General features: G+C 40.5%; 1 protein-coding gene and 1 pseudogene across 2 annotated transcripts; one reads left to right on the plus strand and one right to left on the minus strand.

The window, feature by feature from the left end:
- The first annotated feature begins 557 nt into the window (after positions 1–557).
- On the plus strand, positions 558–3,149 carry LOC112273833 (phenylalanine ammonia-lyase). The gene has a single exon (XM_024502829.3). The coding sequence runs from the start codon at positions 558–560 to the stop codon at positions 2,772–2,774; it is 2,217 nt and encodes a 738-aa protein (XP_024358597.3). The 3' UTR covers positions 2,775–3,149.
- A 713-nt stretch (positions 3,150–3,862) lies between these two features.
- On the minus strand, positions 3,863–6,337 carry LOC149986729 (naringenin-chalcone synthase pseudogene; annotated as a pseudogene). The gene has a single exon (XR_016499701.1). The product of XR_016499701.1 is annotated as a naringenin-chalcone synthase pseudogene (transcript).
- Between the last annotated feature and the right edge of the window lie 9,328 nt (positions 6,338–15,665).

A 15,665-nucleotide genomic window follows, 5' to 3' on the forward strand; every position in this document is an offset into this window, starting at 1 on the left:
GACAAGAACATGAGGGGAATTGTAGTTTGACCTAGTGTTGAAGTAAACGACAGGCGAACTAAATTTCAACAACCGTGTATCATGAACCAATCTGGAGGACTCTCAACCTTCATGTGGCACCAGGAGGCTCATAGGTCCAGGAAGGGCACCACTTTCAACATTTCATCGCCACCTCGGACTGTTTTCACCGCAATATACCCACCTTTTTGGACTAGGGCCAGCCGCTAGAATACCTTTCGACGGGGAACACCGCGCTCTAGCCAGAGGCATTAGTTGCATAAAGAGCATTCCCCGAATCTCATTAATCTTCACTTCGCCCTGAGGCCCACTCAAGCAGCGAATGCCGGACAGGGCCTGCATCCCACCCTTCAGCAATTGATTCACCTCCCATCTCTTGAAAGATCAGCAAAGCTTGCTACTGCTGCTTGGTTGAGATTGTTTCCTGAAGTAGGCGTTCAGGCACGACTCCGAACTCTCAGTACATCGCAGTCTTGCGTAGCTCCGCGCACCCAGTAGATCTCGACAGATAGCGTAATTGCAGGTCTTCAATACCAACAATGGCACCACGAGCTGGGGAGCTTAATGTCGTCGGATCAGGTGAGCAAATTGATGCGGCATCTTCAGACATGATGCTTGATGACAGCACATCTCCGTACTGCATTGGCCTACTCGGTAATGGAGCAGTTCATGGTGCGGATCCTCTCAACTGGGCCAAGACCGCCAAGGCCATGGAATGCAGCCACCTCGAAGAAATCAAGCGGATGGTCGACACTTACCAAAATGCCACCCAGGTCATGATCGAGGGAGCCACCCTCACTGTACCTCAGGTAGCAGCCATTGCTCGCAGACCTGACGTGCATGTCGTGCTCGATGCTGCCAATGCCAAGAGTAGAGTGGACGAGAGCTCCAACTGGGTGCTCGACAGGATCATGGGCGGAGGTGACATCTACGGCGTTACCACCGGGTTCGGAGCGACCTCTCATCGTCGCACGCAGCAAGGAGTGGAGCTCCAGCGCGAACTCATCCGCTTCCTGAATGCGGGAGTCCTCAGCAAGGGTAACTCCCTGCCATCCGAGACTGCCCGAGCGGCGATGCTAGTGCGTACCAACACGCTGATGCAGGGCTATTCTGGCATCCGCTGGGAGATCCTCCAAGCTATGGAGAAGCTACTCAACGCGCACGTCACCCCCAAGTTGCCCTTGCGGGGTACCATCACGGCATCCGGCGACCTCGTCCCCTTGTCGTATATCGCCGGCCTGCTTACCGGTCGCCCCAATTCCAAAGCCGTCACCGAGGACGGACGAGAGGTTTCCGCGCTGGAGGCCTTGCGCATCGCAGGCGTGGAGAAGCCCTTCGAGCTGGCGCCCAAGGAAGGGCTCGCCCTTGTCAACGGCACCGCAGTCGGTTCCGCCCTCGCTTCCACCGTGTGCTACGATGCCAACATCATGGTGTTGCTCGCCGAGGTTCTGTCCGCGCTCTTTTGCGAGGTAATGCAGGGCAAGCCCGAATTTGCCGACCCCCTGACTCACAAGCTGAAGCACCACCCCGGACAGATGGAAGCTGCGGCTGTCATGGAGTGGGTGCTGGACGGGAGTTCCTTCATGAAGGCTGCCGCCAAGTTCAATGAGACCGACCCCCTGCGCAAGCCCAAGCAGGACAGATACGCGCTGCGAACTTCCCCGCAGTGGCTGGGCCCTCAGGTGGAGGTCATCCGCAACGCCACCCACGCCATCGAGCGGGAGATCAACTCTGTGAACGACAATCCCATCATCGACGCTGCCAGGGGCATCGCCCTGCACGGCGGCAACTTCCAGGGCACGCCCATCGGCGTGTCTATGGACAACACGCGCCTGGCGCTGGCCGCCATCGCTAAGCTCATGTTCGCACAATTCTCCGAACTTGTGAACGACTACTACAACAACGGATTACCGTCCAATTTGAGCGGGGGACCCAACCCCAGCCTGGATTACGGCATGAAAGGGGCAGAGATCGCCATGGCCTCGTACTTATCTGAGATTAACTACCTAGCCAACCCGGTCACCACCCATGTCCAAAGCGCGGAGCAACACAACCAAGATGTGAACTCACTGGGATTGGTGTCAGCCCGCAAAACGGAGGAAGCCATGGAGATTCTCAAGCTCATGAGCGCCACCTTCTTGGTAGGCTTGTGCCAGGCTGTCGACCTGCGTCATGTCGAAGAGACCATGCAGTCGGCCGTGAAGCAAGTAGTGACACAGGTGGCCAAGAAGACGCTCTTCATGGGCAGCGACGGATCACTGCTGCCATCACGCTTCTGCGAAAAGGAACTACTGATGGTAGTGGATCGTCAGCCGGTGTTCAGCTACATCGACGATTCCACCAGTGATTCATACCCTCTAATGGAGAAACTGCGAGGGGTGCTGGTGAGCCGTGCCTTGAAGAGTGCCGACAAGGAGACCTCCAACGCAGTGTTTAGGCAGATTCCAGTGTTCGAGGCAGAGCTGAAGCTGCAGCTGAGCCGTGTGGTGCCCGCGGTGCGAGAAGCATATGACACAAAGGGACTATCCTCGGTTCCCAACAGGATTCAAGACTGTAGGACGTATCCATTATACAAGCTAGTGCGCGGAGACTTGAAGACGCAGCTCCTGTCCGGGCAGAGGACGGTGTCTCCTGGGCAAGAGATTGAGAAGGTGTTCAATGCCATTTCTGCAGGCCAATTGGTGGCTCCTTTGTTGGAATGCGTTCAAGGCTGGACAGGCACACCAGGGCCCTTCCCCGCTCGCGCCTCTTGCTAGTTGACACTGCTTCACCTCCCAATTTTGTCATCATTCTTCGATTCATCTTCTCGCGTCACATTGACGTTACAATTCATATTGTACATGAGTAGGAACTGCGTCACATTGAAGTTACACTTAATATTGTACATTAGTAGGGACTTGTAGGAGATTCTTGTGTAAATGCTTGAAGTTGAGGTTGTGTGGCGCCTTCACCCTTGACCTCTATTAAGGGCTTAAAGCATAAAGCGCTGCAATCCATGAAGAGTTTTTCAATTGCAATGCGTAGTAGTTGTGTATATATTTCCTAACTTTAGAAGTAGAAGAGGAAGAAAGGTTCCATTGTTTGCAAGCAAAAATGAAAAATGAATAAGAGTTCACTTCAGCAACAACCAAGACATTTACTTGAGTGGTCATGGATTGTTCTAATTTGTTTAGATGTCTTTGAATGTTTAGTGGAGTTTCAAGAGGATGGATGTTTAGCGATTGATGTGATGATCTTCCCTTTATTTTGTGACTTTGCTTTTGTTCTGTCCAAGCTTCCCTATTGGTGCGCCAAATGATCATGAATTTGTTCAGGTATTGGTTAATTTGAATGTTATCATTAGCACAAGATATAGTTGTTTTCAAAACTTTAAGATTAGACAAGATCATGAATTTGCTAGAAGATGATTTTAACCATATATATTATTAACCCAATGTGCTTTACACCATGCCCAAAATTTGGATATTATATTATTCCATGCCCAAGACTTGGATATTATATTGCACCATGTCCAAAATTTGGATATTCCATCACACCATGCCTAATATTTGAATTTTATGTTACACCAAGCCCAAAATGTCTTGAATACCACACCATTTAACATATTCCAACTACATTTGAATTTTGAGAATTTGGTCAAACCGGTGGAGGATTAACTTTCTCAATGACCGACAGACAACAAATCACAGTTTTCATGAATTGTTGGCTGGGGCATGCTACCATGATACCATGAGTTCAATGCAACCAACCAAATAAGAGCCAATTCCTTGCAGACTCTTCTCAGTTTCCAATGCTACAGCAAGAGATTCAAAAGTGACGAGAAACAGCTCAAAGAAACAGTGGGTAGTGTCGAACAATCGCAGCTGAATTAGAGGCTGCAAATATAAAAGCTCAAACGAACACATGGTCCGGAGATTCACCGATGAATTACATTCCTGAATTTCAGATCCATCGGCACAATGCGCACTAGACACTCCCACTTCATCTTCTTCCAACCTAAATTTTCTAAATAAGACTGTACTTCGCACCTCTGATTGCATTGTGACCATACATTGCCAAACTCCTGTCTTCCAGAAATAAATTGAGTGAACAATAAGAACGCTAGGGTAGATGCACTGCCAATTTAGCACAGCGAGAGAAATATACCCACAGGCGCCAGCTCGTTCAGGTTCTGGATACGAAACAGTGGAACCCTAGATTTTAGCGTGTGTAAAGAGCTCGCTGAAGCAAGAACGTTAGGTTGATTCGATAACCTGATTTCGCTTTTAAAATTAAGCGCGAACTCTAGCTCAGGAAGGAATACTATTGAAATTGAATTGCACACTTCTATGCTACGCTATGCAATGCAATAATATGATATGATACAAATTGGTGAGGATGGGGAGTAAAAAGGAGAGGTGGGGTGGAATCTAAGCGGAGTTGGGAGCGGCGCGGAGCACAAGCACTTCCAGTGTCAGTCCTGGTCCGAAGCCAATGAAGAATCCGAACTCGCTGCCCTCGCCCAAAGTGGACGCACCCACCTTCACAGACCTGTGCCGAATCTGATCCAACACAAACAGCACAGAGGCGCTAGACATGTTGCCAAACTCGGACAATATGTCCCTGCTCCCTTGCATCTTGTCCTTCGTCAGCTTCAGCTTCGCCTCCACCTGATCGAGAATGGCTGGACCTCCGGGATGCACCGCCCAGAACATCTCGTTCCATGCCGGTGATCCCACTGGCTTCCTGGCCTCGTTCAAAAACTTCTCGATGTTCTTGGAGATGAGCCCGGGTACATCCTTCATGAGGTGGAAGATGAGCCCTGCTTCGGTGAGATGTCCATCGATGGCTCCGTCACTCTCTGGCAAGATGGTCTCTCCAGCCCAGTGCACTTCGAACAATGGCTTCTCTACCTCAGGCTTGGGGTCGGATCCAACCACGTACACGCCGGCGCCATCGCCGAACAGAGCTGAGCCCACAAGCCCGTCCAAGTGGTTCTCGCTCGGGGCTCGGTATGTGACTGCGGTCACCTCGCTCGCTACTGCCAGCACTCTGGCGCCCTTGTTGTTTTCGGCTAGATCCTTGGCCACTCTGAGCACGGATGCACCGCCGAAACACCCGGTTTGGTACATCATGACACGCTTCACAGTGGGCTTCAGGCCGAGCAGCTTGGCCAGGGCGTGGTCGGCTCCGGGCATGTTGACGCCCGAGGTGGTGGCGAAGACGATGTGGGTAATGTCGGACTTGCGGCCGCCCCATTCCTTGATGGCCCTCTGGGCGGCCTCGGCGGCGAGCTTGGGGACCTGGACGACCACGATGTCGTGGCGGACGTTCAGGGAGGGCTCCATGTACGTGCAGATGCCTGGGTTGGCCTTGAGCACCTCCTCCGTGAGGAACATGTGGCGCTTCCTGATGCCCGACTTGTCACAGATGCGCTTGAATTTGGCCTTCAGGGCTTCCTTCTCGCCGCAATTGGTGATGTTGAAGAAGAAGTCGGGGTACTCACTCTGCAGGAACTCCGCGGGAGGCACCGCAGTGCCGATGCCTAGCACGCAGGCCGGCCCTTCAGCGCGGGGCTGGGCCCTGGGAAGCGCGGCCCTCGTAACATCCCCAGCAGAAGCCATTGGACAACCCCGGTCGATTTCCTCGCTCTAGTTCTCAATCTGTGCTGCCAAACGTATTCCGACTTTGTCTGTTTGCTAATCCTGCAACAAGAGAGGTTGTTCTACGCACCGGATCAGTTATGCTACCAGTTGGGATCTGCGGAGACACCCCACTCTCTGAGTTCGCCACGAGCTAGTTTATTTTCGTAAGTAACTTGAGTACAACGATCGGAGAGATTGCCAGAGAAATGATAGACGGTGTAGTTGGGTGGCGACTTCCGTTTTGAAGCTCGTATCGACCCTGCTATTTCATGCACAGCGTGTGCCCTTTACGAGCATCGCGATGTTGGCACTTTCATCAGGAACTTTCTGTGGAGTCATTGCTGTTGAAAGCGGTTGACCTTTTTTCTGCTTTCACCCCACCACTCTGCTACTCCATGTGTACACATGCCATCTAGAGGCGAGTTTTGAATTTCACAATTGCACGACAATTTTTGAAGTTCGCAATCGAAATTTGCACAGAACTCATGGTCTTGACTTGGCCCTTTGAAATCTTATATTTTGGTCAGTTTTGACATCAGCGAAACGATCCACTCCAGCAGACCAGCGTGACTGGGAGACTCTGAGAGTCAGGCTGAAGACCACGAAGAATCGCAGCGCCTTCGTCTTTCCAAACAAGAACACGCGTCCGACTTTCCTCCAATAGAAACTGGGTCCACCCCAGAGAACCTGCGAATCACCGACAAGAACATGAGGGGAATTGTAGTTTGACCTAGTGTTGAAGTAAACGACAGGCGAACTAAATTTCAACAACCGTGTATCATGAACCAATCTGGAGGACTCTCAACCTTCATGTGGCACCAGGAGGCTCATAGGTCCAGGAAGGGCACCACTTTCAACATTTCATCGCCACCTCGGACTGTTTTCACCGCAATATACCCACCTTTTTGGACTAGGGCCAGCCGCTAGAATACCTTTCGACTGGGAACACCGCGCTCTAGCCAGAGGCATTAGTTGCATAAAGAGCTGTGATACTGGACAGGATGCATTTGGAGCACTATTTTATCCTTACCCTTTCCAATTGTTAGCGTTCCACGACCCCAATCGTTCTGAGCTTCAGCTTGATATAGCCACGGTCGACCCAACAAAATTGGATATGACAATACTGTGCTTTGCAATCGAAATACAATATAATCAATTGTGTATGTAATCCCCGCAACAACTGTATCAATTCCTCATAAAGTACCCATAGGTCGGACTCGACTTGAATCTGCCATTCGCAAAACAACCGTAGTTGGCATTAATTGGTCCAATCCCAATTCTTCCATTGTATCCACATTCATGAGGTTAAAGCTAGCCCCGCCATCCACTTGTACACCTTGAACTAATACTCCATCAATTGATACATCAATAGTCGACGCGCCTAGATCCAGATTCAAACTTACTTCACGAATTTCTTTTTGACGAGTTCTTCATCGAATCAAAGAAGAGTTTAAGGTGTTACGGCATTCTGGTGCTACTGCCAATTATTGCTTTATTATGATTGTTGGTTGAATTGAACCTAAATCCTTCAGAATATCATAGGGTTCCATATTGGTCATGATTCCCAATGTCTTTTTTTTCTTACGGATTTCGGATCCCGGTCCCTGTATATTGGTACTTCCAATATCAGGAATTGGTACTTCCTCGATTTCTGGTTGCAACTGCTCCTTGAAAATTGGATCCTTTAACTGGTGCGACTGTCCACCGTATTGGTGTAATATTGGTACTTGTGAAATTTGTGGACGCGCCAATACATTGGTCGAATTGGGTTGTGAAGGTGACGCTTCGTCCAATAATGGAGCCGATTTTGGTATTGGTCTGTTGACCGGGGCTGATATCGATTTCTCCAATATTTGAATTGGTTCTTTACCTTTTTGCTGATTTCTTGTCAATACTGAGTGAATCGCTTCCACCCGATGTACCGGTGATTCCTGTGGTTTGTTTGTTTCTTCTATAATTTGTACTGTTGATGTCATGTGCTCGTCCCTACTATTTGGATTAAAAGGCACATTACATTGGTAGTGGTAATGACCAGATTGCTTACAATTTGTGCAAAGAAGTGCGTATTCTTCGAAAAATCTTGGGTTGTTGCAATCACTTGCATAATGACCCAATTGGCGGCATCGAAAACAATGAACTGATTTTCTTCCTGTCTCGTCAGGTACATTGGGAGTCTCCGTCGGGACATACCTTCAGGTCGGTTCGATGTTGGTGCAGTAAAGGATCCAGGTTGACTAGTTGTCGCCATTGCTGAATTGATTTGTTGTATTGGCATCGATGGTTGATTTCCCATTTGATTTTGGCCACCATTCTGCATATTGGTCCCGTAGGGCTGATTATAGTTAGGATTTTGGAAATTTCCGAAACCACGATTTACTCTATTATTTCTATTTCCATTCCATCCACCCGTATTTCCTGTTTGCACTTGATTTACATCCCATACAGTTGGTTGTATCATTGTTTGTTGTCTTGGTAAGTACCAACAATTGGCAGTGTTATGCTTTCCTCCACAATACATACACTGTCCCATCTTCTGATGAGGCGAATGGCATTCCGTATCAAAGTGTCCCTGCCCTTTACAGTTGTTACACCATACATTAGGTCTCATATTAGAAGGTTTATGCCTTTTCTCTTTATCTTTAGTCATATGCACGGCTAATTCTTCCATTTTCTTCATTAGATTTAACAATAGAGCTTCGTTAGAATCGTTATTTGTTGCATTCATTCGTACTTCAGGTTGTCGATATGCCATCGACGAAGGATAAGTTGCCACGGGTGGTATCGCCTGCAAAGGAGTGGCATTAACTACTCCTTGAGAATTGGGATTTCCCATACTAGGCGCAATCATTCGTGGATAGCTCCCTATCATCGTATTGGTCATTGGAACTTGATTTCCTACACTAAGAATCATTGTGGTTCCCACCATCAACAGCTGATCATAATAGCACTCCTCCTACACCTTTGCACGTGCTAAGGAGGCAGCTACCGTAACTGGTTGAGACTCCTTAACAAACATCTTCAATTCTCGGGGATGCAACCCATTCACTATTATTGACAATATAAACGCTTCTGGCATTTGATTGTTTGGCCATTTACGTAATATATTTGTAACTCGGCCATAATACGACTGCACCGATTCTCCCACAAACATTTTACTGTTCAGCAAATTTTCTCGAAGACGATCTTCGAAACCTATTGGTCGAAAATGAGTTAAGAAAGCATTTTTCAATGCTTCCCAATTAGGAAATTGTCCCACTGGTTGTCGAATATACCATTCAAACGATGTATCCTTTAAGGTCGCTGGCAGCCATCGCAGCCAGACATCTTCAATTCTACCATTATTGGCTATACAGGCTGTCAAAAATTGGGACAGGTGTTGATCGGAATCAGAACCCGGCCATCCATTAAACGTGGGTAATGGAGCCATGCTGGTGGTGCGATCTCCAATTGCTCCTATCTGTACCACTATTGGCACTGCGAGTGTTTCTTCTGCCATTGGTGCTTGCGCTGGTCTTCTTGCTATATTAATATGAATTCTTCTTTTTGTTCCAATTTGATATTTGCTCACTCTTCTTTCTTGTAAACTATCGCTATTATTCAATTCTTCTGTACTTAAACTTCTTATAATTACTGAACTTGACTCTGACGCTTCGTTACTCGTGGTATCCCCTACAAGCGCTCGCGGTAATTTCTCCAATGGTATATAATGGTGCAATATTGCACTTCTTTCAGAACTTGGATATGCTCGAATACTCGCACATGCATGCAGCCACGGCTTTATCTAACTCCATCGACGTTTCTTACGTTGAATCCCTTCTTGTTGTTGTCGTAATAAATTTCTGAAATAAAATCACTCCTGTCTTTCCTTTACTTGTTGATTCCTTCTGTGATTATCATAGTCGTAATCACCGCTCATACTCCTTCGATCTCGTCTTTTGTACCATCAATTCTTTAACATTTCATACTGTTGTCAATCCACGGCAGCGGCGCCAAAAATGTAATCGTCATTTGATTCGGACTCAAAACACCAAGATATTTGATCAGTATAGGTGGGTTCGATCTTGGGGAAAGACTCGTTGTATGAATTGGATATGTTATGTCACAATTGATTATGTATTAATTATCTAAAACTTCCAAAGTTCTCTTCCTCATCTCAATTCAATCCCTTCACAATCTCTACAATCGTTCACTGCCCTGCAGCTACTCAATATCACTTACATTCCTAACATCTATAGGATGCTTAATCTTTCTCCACAGTACTTCAATTCTCAATTCCTTTACTTTTACTCAATCTTCCAGTGCTACTATCACAATGCAATAATCTTTATTATCACAATCACACTTTCTTTCTCCAAATTAATTAATTCGAATTCATAATTTTCAATATCTCAATCACAGTTTCAGCAATCTTTTTTTTAAATCCAATACTAAAGAAAAATACAAAAGCAAAGAAAACAAAAAGGTAGCTCCAAGCTTTACCCTGGCTCACGACTATCACAGTCTGGCCCTCATTCCTTCTTCCTCAACTTCTTTATCCTACCAAAATATGAATCGTCATTCAGTAGATTCCACAGGTTGTGAAACTTTGGCTTCTTAACCGCATATGTTCCTAACTTCCTACTATTAACAATTAATCGAACTAACCATTCATCTAAATCCCAACATTACTACTATTTAACCGATAACGAACCAGAAAAGTCATTTATACATTCTACAACTTGTAAAGACAAACTTGAGTAGAATAAAGAAGCTAAAGTATTATTTATTATTTTAAAGAAAGAATTTACTCTTGCATCAACTTTATATTGCATTGACTTTTCTAAGATATTCTTTATAGAAACATATGCATCAATTTTTGCCTTGAATGTAATATTGTCATAAATGGAAATAGATAACAAAGTCCATCTAATAGCTTTCTATTCCAAGAAATTTTCAAGAGCCAAGATTAATTATGAGATCCACGACAAGGAAATTTTTGTAATTATGGATTTATTTTAAGAATGGTGTCATTATTTAGAAGGCGCTTCAAATCTAGTCACAGTATATACAAATCACAAGAATCTCAAGTATTTCATATTGACACGTGTTTTGAATCATTGCAAAGTCCATTAGAGCATATTATTATGAAGATTTGATTTCAAGATTACATATCAACTTGAAAAACAACAAGTTTTATCAAATGCTCCCTCTAAATGTTCTTATCTTATATCAAAAGAATGAGACATATCTTTTGATCAACAAAGAACAATCTTCTTAAACCTAGAACATTTTCAATTTTAAGTAATGAAATCAATATTGACTACTAATTTGACATTTTTCAAATAAATTCAATTAAGTATGTCCTTTGATCTTTTTGTTAATGATATTAAGATCTATCTTCTAAGTTTCATGATGTTTTAAAGTTTGAATTCAAGAATAATCTATTTTATTTTGAAAGATGCATATATATTTATAAAAGAGAAGCATGTTTATATGTTCTTCAAGCACGCCACAACTTTTGAGCAACAAGATATTTTAGATACAATAAGACTTTAGAGCTTATATTTAGAGATTTCTGTTGGCCGCAAATGTGAAAGGCTATAAAAGACTTTTTTCAATCATGTGATGTTTGTTTAAGATCAAAAACTCCTTATTATTGATCTTATGGACTTCTTCAACCATTGCTTATATTCAAACAATTATGATCTTCTATTTCTATAGATTTTATTATAGATCTTTCAAGTTCATATGATTCTATATTCATAATCATAGATTATTTCACCAAAATGGTACATTTTGTACTATAAATAAAATCTATTTCAAGTAAAGAAACAACTAAGCTTTTCATTGATAATATCTATTGCTATAATGGATTACCAAAGGATATTATATCGGATAGGAAAATTCAATTTGTATCAAGATTTTGGAGAACCCTATTCAAGATTCTAAAGGTGGATATAAAGCTTTCATTTACTTTTTATCTTCAAATTGATAGGCAAACAAAATTGATGAAACAAGTTCTAGAGCAATATTTGAGGTGTGCCATTAATTAACATGAAGATGATTAGACAACTCTTTTGCCATTAGTAAAGGAAGAGTAATGTCACCAACATATATATTTACACCAATAATTACTTATATGATTATGTAGAAGTAGGTAAATATAGATTAATTTCATAAAGTCTTCTAGAGAAACTTCATAGAAGCTTTATAGATGTAATTTTGACTTTAGATATATTTATAGGTTAGAAACTTGGCCAACAAATTAATCATATATTAGTAGCTTGTAGAATAAGTTAACTCTATGTAATAGCTTGTAGAACAAACCAACTATGTGCCACATACATAGATAACTTACCTTACAAGTTAAGATATGTGATTAGTAAAATCAATACATATTAGAGGTCTTACAGAATATCACCATATAGCTTCTAGTTAGAGAGTATATATGGAGGCAAGAGTGAAGCCTTCTTCACTCTTATTAATACATTTTTAGTCCTCAGTCTTGTTTCAAGACTTTCTAATTTTTTTTGTTTTTAGCAATAGCCATTCTAATTTAATATTATATCATCTTTGAGTGACTTTCTAGTTTTCTTCAATGATAAGAGAGTGTATGTAGAATTTTCTTTCTTTGAAATTTATATCCTTGAAAGAAAGTCATGACGTGTTTGAAAAATATATAAATGTACTTTTCCTTTAGGAATATATAGGTGTCCTTCAAAATAGAATAGGTTGTTTTTGAATTCAAAATTAGAAGTATCATGAGACTTAAAAGAAAGATTCTTGATATCATGAACAAGAAGATCAAAGGATATATTTAATTGAATTTTCTTGATAAGGATTGAATCAACAGTTAATGTTGATTTTATTACTTAAAGATGAAAGTATTCTTGCTTCAAGAGAATTACTCTTTGTTGATCAAAAGATACATCTCTTTCTTTTGGTGCATGATAAGAATATCTAAAAAAGGCATCTAATAAAACTTGTTATTTTTCAAATCGATAAATAATCTTAAAATCAAATCTTGATAAAAACATGCTCCAACAAACTTGGCAAAAATTCAAAATATATTTCAAAAAATTATAAGACTTAAATGTTTAGTATGAAGCCTTAAGAGGAGATTAGAGCCTAAAGAAAAAAATCTTAACTAGTAGGAGGCTTATTGGGAGGGATGAAAGGAAGGCATGGTTGGATGAAGGCAAGGAATGGAGATCTTCATTCCTATTGGTCGAAGGCCATGCCCAATGGGCTTCAAAGAGGCTGCCCGAGGCATTATTAGGAATTAGGGTTTCTCTTTCGAAGTCATTCGAGCTTTGGAGGCTAGGGTCAACAAGTTCAGGGTTTTGGATATAATTTGGATGAAGATTTTGTATGATTTCGAATTTTTTTGAAGGAGATACAAGTGTTCAAAGTTAAAGTGTCAAATTTGTACCTACTGTCTTTCTTTGAAGCATAACATATGCATATAGAAAGCAATGAAAGATCGGCGACTAGAATTGAAGAGAACACTTTCTTAACTACACTTTACATATACTATTTGATGAATTTCAAATCTGAATGAAAGAGTTATAGTTGGAGCCATATCTTGAATTTTTGGACGAATTTTTGGCTCAAAATTTCTATAAGTGTAAATTATTAAGTTAAAAAGCTATAGATCAAAGTTTCATGGTATTTGAGTACTTATTTTGTGAGATATGAAGAAAATAGCATGCAGGTGTATGTAAGCTAGGATTTAAAGCTACTGTTAGGGTTTTGACGATATCTCAAGATCCGTAATAAATTTGCAATTGAATTTTTTTGTGATAGTTTTTGAGAGTATATCAGTATTTCATGTAAACTTTTAGATTTTTTGGACAGTCTGATCGTGAGATATAAATTGTTGAAGTTTAGAAAACATTTCTCATAAGGATATATAAGGTTTTAAGATACTTTATCATATATTTGGATATTATTTTTGGTACTTGGACTATTGTATTGATGTAATTGCCCTATAAAAGAAAACATTATATATATAAACTTATTACTTTTATATCTTAGACTTAATTGAGCATTTAGTGGCAGCCAAAAGTCCAGTGCTTTCTTGAGGCAAACTCTTTCTACCCCGATATCATAGTTGATCTCAATTGCTGATAGAAGATTGGTGCAAAAATAAAGGTTGTCTTCAAAGCTTCAAATCTTGATTTTGCTTTTTAATTCTAATGAAATTTATTTTTATAAGTCAAACACATAAGTAGAGGTGCAACTTGAGAAAAATTCTTGATAAAGATCAATAGTAATTAGCAAATTTCAAAAAACATTAGATATCTCTTATCATTTTTGGAATCTTCTAATTCATTATAATTTGAATTTTTTTAGGATCCATCATAAGTCTATCATTTGAAATAATGTATCCTAAGAAGTCAATCTCAAAAGTGTAGAATATTGACTTTTGTGCGTTGGCATAGAGTCTTGCATTTTTTAATTTTTGTAACACATAATAAACATGAAGTTCATATTTTTATATATTCTTAGAATAGATTAAGATGTTGTCTACGTAACAAATAAAAAATTCAACTAAAAACTCTCAAAAAATATCATTCATTAGATGTTGAAAAGCTGTTGGTGCATTTGCAAGTCTAAAAGGCATGACGTTATATTCAAAATATCCATACCTTGTTTGAAATGTAGTCTTCTATTCATCTCTTTTTTTTATGCATATCAGATTGTATATTCCTTGTAGATCTATTTTTATGTAGATCTTAGCTTGATTCAAGTGATCAAGAAGTTTAGATATCAAAGATAACATGTACTTATTTTTTATGGTGATTTTGGTGAGTCCTCAATAATCAACACACATCTACAATGATCCATTTTTTTCTTCACAAATGAAATTGGAGCTCTTACTAGAGATTTGGAGTGGCACATGAAGTTTTTGGCTAGAATTTCTTTAATATACTCTTTAAATTCAGCCAGTTCATTTTTTGATAAATTGTGAATTGATCCAAACAGTAGTTGAGCTCTTTCTTGAAGGTCAATTAAGCAATGATAAGAACAATTTTTTGGTAGAATATCCACATTCTTCTTCTTAAATACATCTTGAAAATTTTAATATTGGCTTGGAATGACACTTAATGTCTTTCCACCATTAAAAACAGATGCAGCATAAATGACATAAATTAGTCTTTTTTCTGCATCATGCAAAAAAAAACTTTTCTATCTACAAATATAGGTTTAATTGTACTAAACTTATAACTTTCTAATTGATCAACTAAACTCTTAATTATATTTTTAAAAAAGCCAAGACTAAAAAAAAAAATCTATTTTTGGATTATATTTTTTAAACCATAATAGACCTAAAATGATTATATTAGAGAGAAATCTAATAATATTAAATATTACAAAGCTACTATGACCATTAGTTGTAACTTCTATAGGAAAGATTTCATGAATAACATTTCCTAAAGATAATAAACAACCATCTATGACTCCTATGTGAACAGGTTTAGTTTTTTTTACTAGAGTATATTATATCTTTTAGCAAATTCTTCATCCAAGAAACATATTGAGACTCTTGAATCTAACAAGACAAAAGCTTTGTGATGCTTAGGTCCTAAAATAATATTTATAATAAAACAAAGAGAGAGTTATAAAGAGAAAATAGGACCTTCACTAAGAATTGTATAAGATTCCAATCGCACGGGATTGGGATAGAGAAGAGTTGCCTCAAGAAAAAATTGGGCTCTTAACTATCATTAATTGCTCAATCAAGTCTTAAAATAAGAAAGATTAAGTATATATATATATATATATATATATATATATATTACTTTTAAGAACAATTATATCAAATATATAAGTATTAAGTTCTCAAAAACACCCAAAATATGATTAAAACCTCTAAATTCTTATATATCCTTACGGGGTATTATTCCCAAATTTTAACAATTCATATCTCTCAATCGGATTATTCAAACATACTCAAATTTTATACAAAGTATTGATGTACTTTTAAAAACTACCACAACAAATTTCAACTACAAATTCCTTGCAAATCTTAAGATATTA

The sequence above is a fragment of the Physcomitrium patens genome, chromosome 21 (genome assembly GCF_059467195.1).
Source record: "Physcomitrium patens ecotype Gransden chromosome 21, ASM5946719v1, whole genome shotgun sequence".
Classification (NCBI taxonomy): domain Eukaryota; kingdom Viridiplantae; phylum Streptophyta; class Bryopsida; order Funariales; family Funariaceae; genus Physcomitrium; species Physcomitrium patens.

Excerpts from the sequence above, each read along its gene's own strand:
- LOC112273833 (XM_024502829.3), top strand. The coding sequence starts at position 558 with ATGGCACCACGAGCTGGGGAGCTTAATGTCGTCGGATCAGGTGAGCAA.